This window comes from Sinocyclocheilus rhinocerous, unplaced genomic scaffold (genome assembly GCF_001515625.1).
Source record: "Sinocyclocheilus rhinocerous isolate Xijiao unplaced genomic scaffold, SAMN03320098_v1.1 scaffold3263, whole genome shotgun sequence".
In the NCBI taxonomy this organism is placed as follows: Eukaryota; Metazoa; Chordata; class Actinopteri; order Cypriniformes; family Cyprinidae; genus Sinocyclocheilus; species Sinocyclocheilus rhinocerous.
The window spans coordinates 455,833-458,976 of NW_015664010.1; the positions used below are offsets into that span (position 1 = coordinate 455,833).

Genomic DNA, 3,144 nt, shown 5'->3' on the forward strand with positions numbered 1-3,144 from the left:
TGTGTACAAACATATATACATAATTTGTTTATTTTTATATAAACTATTCTAGAAATTATATTATTCTATTATATATGTAACATTGGAATGATTTGAAATCAATATATAAAATGTATGTATAATTTGTCTGATTTAAAATAATTAACATATTACATAAATACTAGTTGTTTATATACAAAAATGAACAAACCTATAACGTAATGCATATATAAATATTCGAATTTTTATATTTTAAAAAAATTGTTAATTAAATATTTAAAAAATCTCTGATTATTTTTGGGGATATATTTTCTTTTTTTATAAAATAAAATATATTTTTGGCTATATTTTGGTTATATTTTCTGGCTATATTTTATCATATACAACATATACAATATTTGTTGGCTATAATCTGGCTATATTTTTTGTCTATATTTTATAATACAAAATAAATGAAATATATTTTGTATTTATATGTCTGATTTCAAATAATTAAAATATTGGATATAATAGAATTGCTTATATAAACATAAACAAACAAACCTATAACAATGCATATATAAATATGATTTTGTACATTTTTAAATGTATTATTAAATTAAATATTAAAAAATCTCTTGTTATATTTTTTTGGTATATATATATTTTTATAATCTAACATATATGTAATGTTTAATATTTTGTATGTATAATTTGTCTGGTTTCAAATAATTAAAATATTACATACAGTATAACAGAATTGTAATATTTAAAAAATACATCTCTAACAATGCATATATACAGGTATAATTATTAAATATTTTAATATGCAATTAAATATTTAAAAGCTATATTTGATACGATTTATATTTATAAAACATGCTGTCCGTCCCAACTAGCTACAGTCTCTGAGTACTTTGAAACACAACAATGCTTAGCAGAGCTTGCACAGATAAATGTGACACCTTCACTTAACACATGACACATAATAGCCAATGCCATGAGCCATAAATGATGCCATTGTTTTGTAATTGAAATCAAGCGGGAAGGAGGATTTGTACAACATGAGTGTGGCAGTTTTCTTTTTGACTGTACTATACCTATTATCTACTGCGTTGAGTTATGAATTTAGGATTTGGTTGAAGCTGATATTTCTTGGAGATTTGAGCATGAGAGGTTGCAGATCTAGCGCAGCTCGCCTGTTGCCACGGAGATGAGGGTGCAGCGCGTTCAGCCTGGAGATGGGCTGCGTTTCAGTTGTGCATAGAAACAATAAAAGTGCATTTTAATGGAGCGATGCTGCTCAGATTTTGGCAGGCTGTGCAGAGATGTGCATGCTGGTCATTTACACGTGATGCACTGTTGCTGTTCGACCGAGCACGAGGACTATACATATACATACATATATATATAGTATATATAACTGCACTAACTTAAGTTTAATTTAAAATACTAAAATTACTGAAACTGAAATGAAAATGAATTAAAGCCAAAATAAATATGATTAAATATTATTGTATTATAAAAAAACTGAAATTACAATGCAACCAATAAAAGCTCATTAAAAATATTAATAAATACTATAATAGTATATACATTTTAAAATAACACTACTCATAATCGATTGTTTAGTGCAAAAATGCACATGTAAATAAACGGTAAATACATTGAAATGAAGTGATGGATATCAGTCAGTGATGCATCTTACAAATGACAAAAAAGTACTAAAATGAACATTTTCTTGAGATTTATTATACATTTAAAGATCTCGCTTTCATATACAATGTATTTTCCGAAACCTAGTGATGCATAATTTCTCATTGTCTGTTGTTTTAATCCTGTCTCCTCCCTCACAGAAGTCTGTCTGTGTTGTTATATTTTCATGAATACATTATTCAGGATCTTTTTAAGTGGTTTTCCTCGTGGGGATCATTCGTTTTTGTCTGATGACTCACTCGTTCGACCCAGTTTCGCTCCTATTTGGGTCTTGTGATTGCCCTCTCACCTCTGTCTCTAGCCGGTCTGCGTCCCAAATAAGCAGCTGTTGTTTCTCACCGTTTCCCACCAGTGCTGTCTGCCGACTGCAGCGCAGGAAGTGACATCACCATGTCTCCGGAGGAGCGGACACACATGCGGCACTCCAGCGTCCGTGAACAGGACCGTCACACCGAAGGAACCTGCTTCCTGTTGGCCGCCAGCGACTACACCTGCACAGCGGACGCGGCCATTCGCAAAACAGGTACCTGATCGACCAATCACAGCCCTCCGTTCTTCACTTCGGCATACACGTCCAATCTAAAGCCATTTCATCCCTTATCATTGAATATCTGCAAATCCATTCATCCACTTACATCAACGTTCACTCCTGGATGGAAATGAAGGACTTTAACTGTTCAGAAGAGACTCTGAGGTTTATGTTGGTTTCTAGCTGTCGTCATCGTTACTGTGTTTTCAAGGCAGTGATGAAAATGAGATTTTTTACATAAATTACTACCTTGATGTATAATTACTTTACAATTTAAATTTTAAATATATTTTGTATTACAATCATGAAATTTTATTTTTTATTTTATTTTTTTTACAAATTTCTGCTATGATACATAATTATTTCACAATTTAAATTTTAAATGTATATTACAATAATGAGAATTTTTTTTACATAAATTACAACCATAATGCATAATTACTTTACCGTTTAAATTGTAAATATATATTGTTTTACAGTAATTTGATTTTTTTTTTACATAAATTACTACCATAATTCATAATTTTCACAATTTACATTTTAAATATATATTGTATTACAGTAATTAAATGTAGATTTTTTTTATTACATTACTACTGTGATGCGTAATTAAAATGTAAACGTTAAATATATATTTTATTATAGTAATTAAATGTAGATTTTTTACATAAATTACTACTGTGATGCATAATTACTTTACAATTTATATGCATAATTATTTCACAATTTAAATATATATTACAGTAATGAAAACGAGATAAATTACTACCATAATACATTTTTTAATTTAAATTTTAAATATGTACTTGTTACATTGATGAGAATTTGATTTTTTTTTACATAAATTACTACATGATGCATAATTCTAATAAAAAATGTAAATATATATTGTATTACAGTAATTAAAATTAGATTTTTTTACATGAATTACTACCATGATG

General features: G+C 28.3%; 1 protein-coding gene across 1 annotated transcript in view; it reads left to right on the forward strand.

The window, feature by feature from the left end:
- The first annotated feature begins 2,025 nt into the window (after positions 1 to 2,025).
- LOC107729142 (potassium voltage-gated channel subfamily C member 4-like) overlaps positions 2,026 to 3,144 on the forward strand; it is a 5,689-nt gene continuing 4,570 nt past the window's right edge. Inside the window, exon 1 of the mRNA XM_016539528.1 lies at positions 2,026 to 2,197. Within this exon, the coding sequence (XP_016395014.1) occupies positions 2,065 to 2,197 (133 nt within the window). The 5' untranslated portion in view covers positions 2,026 to 2,064. The remainder of the gene's footprint in view (positions 2,198 to 3,144) is intronic.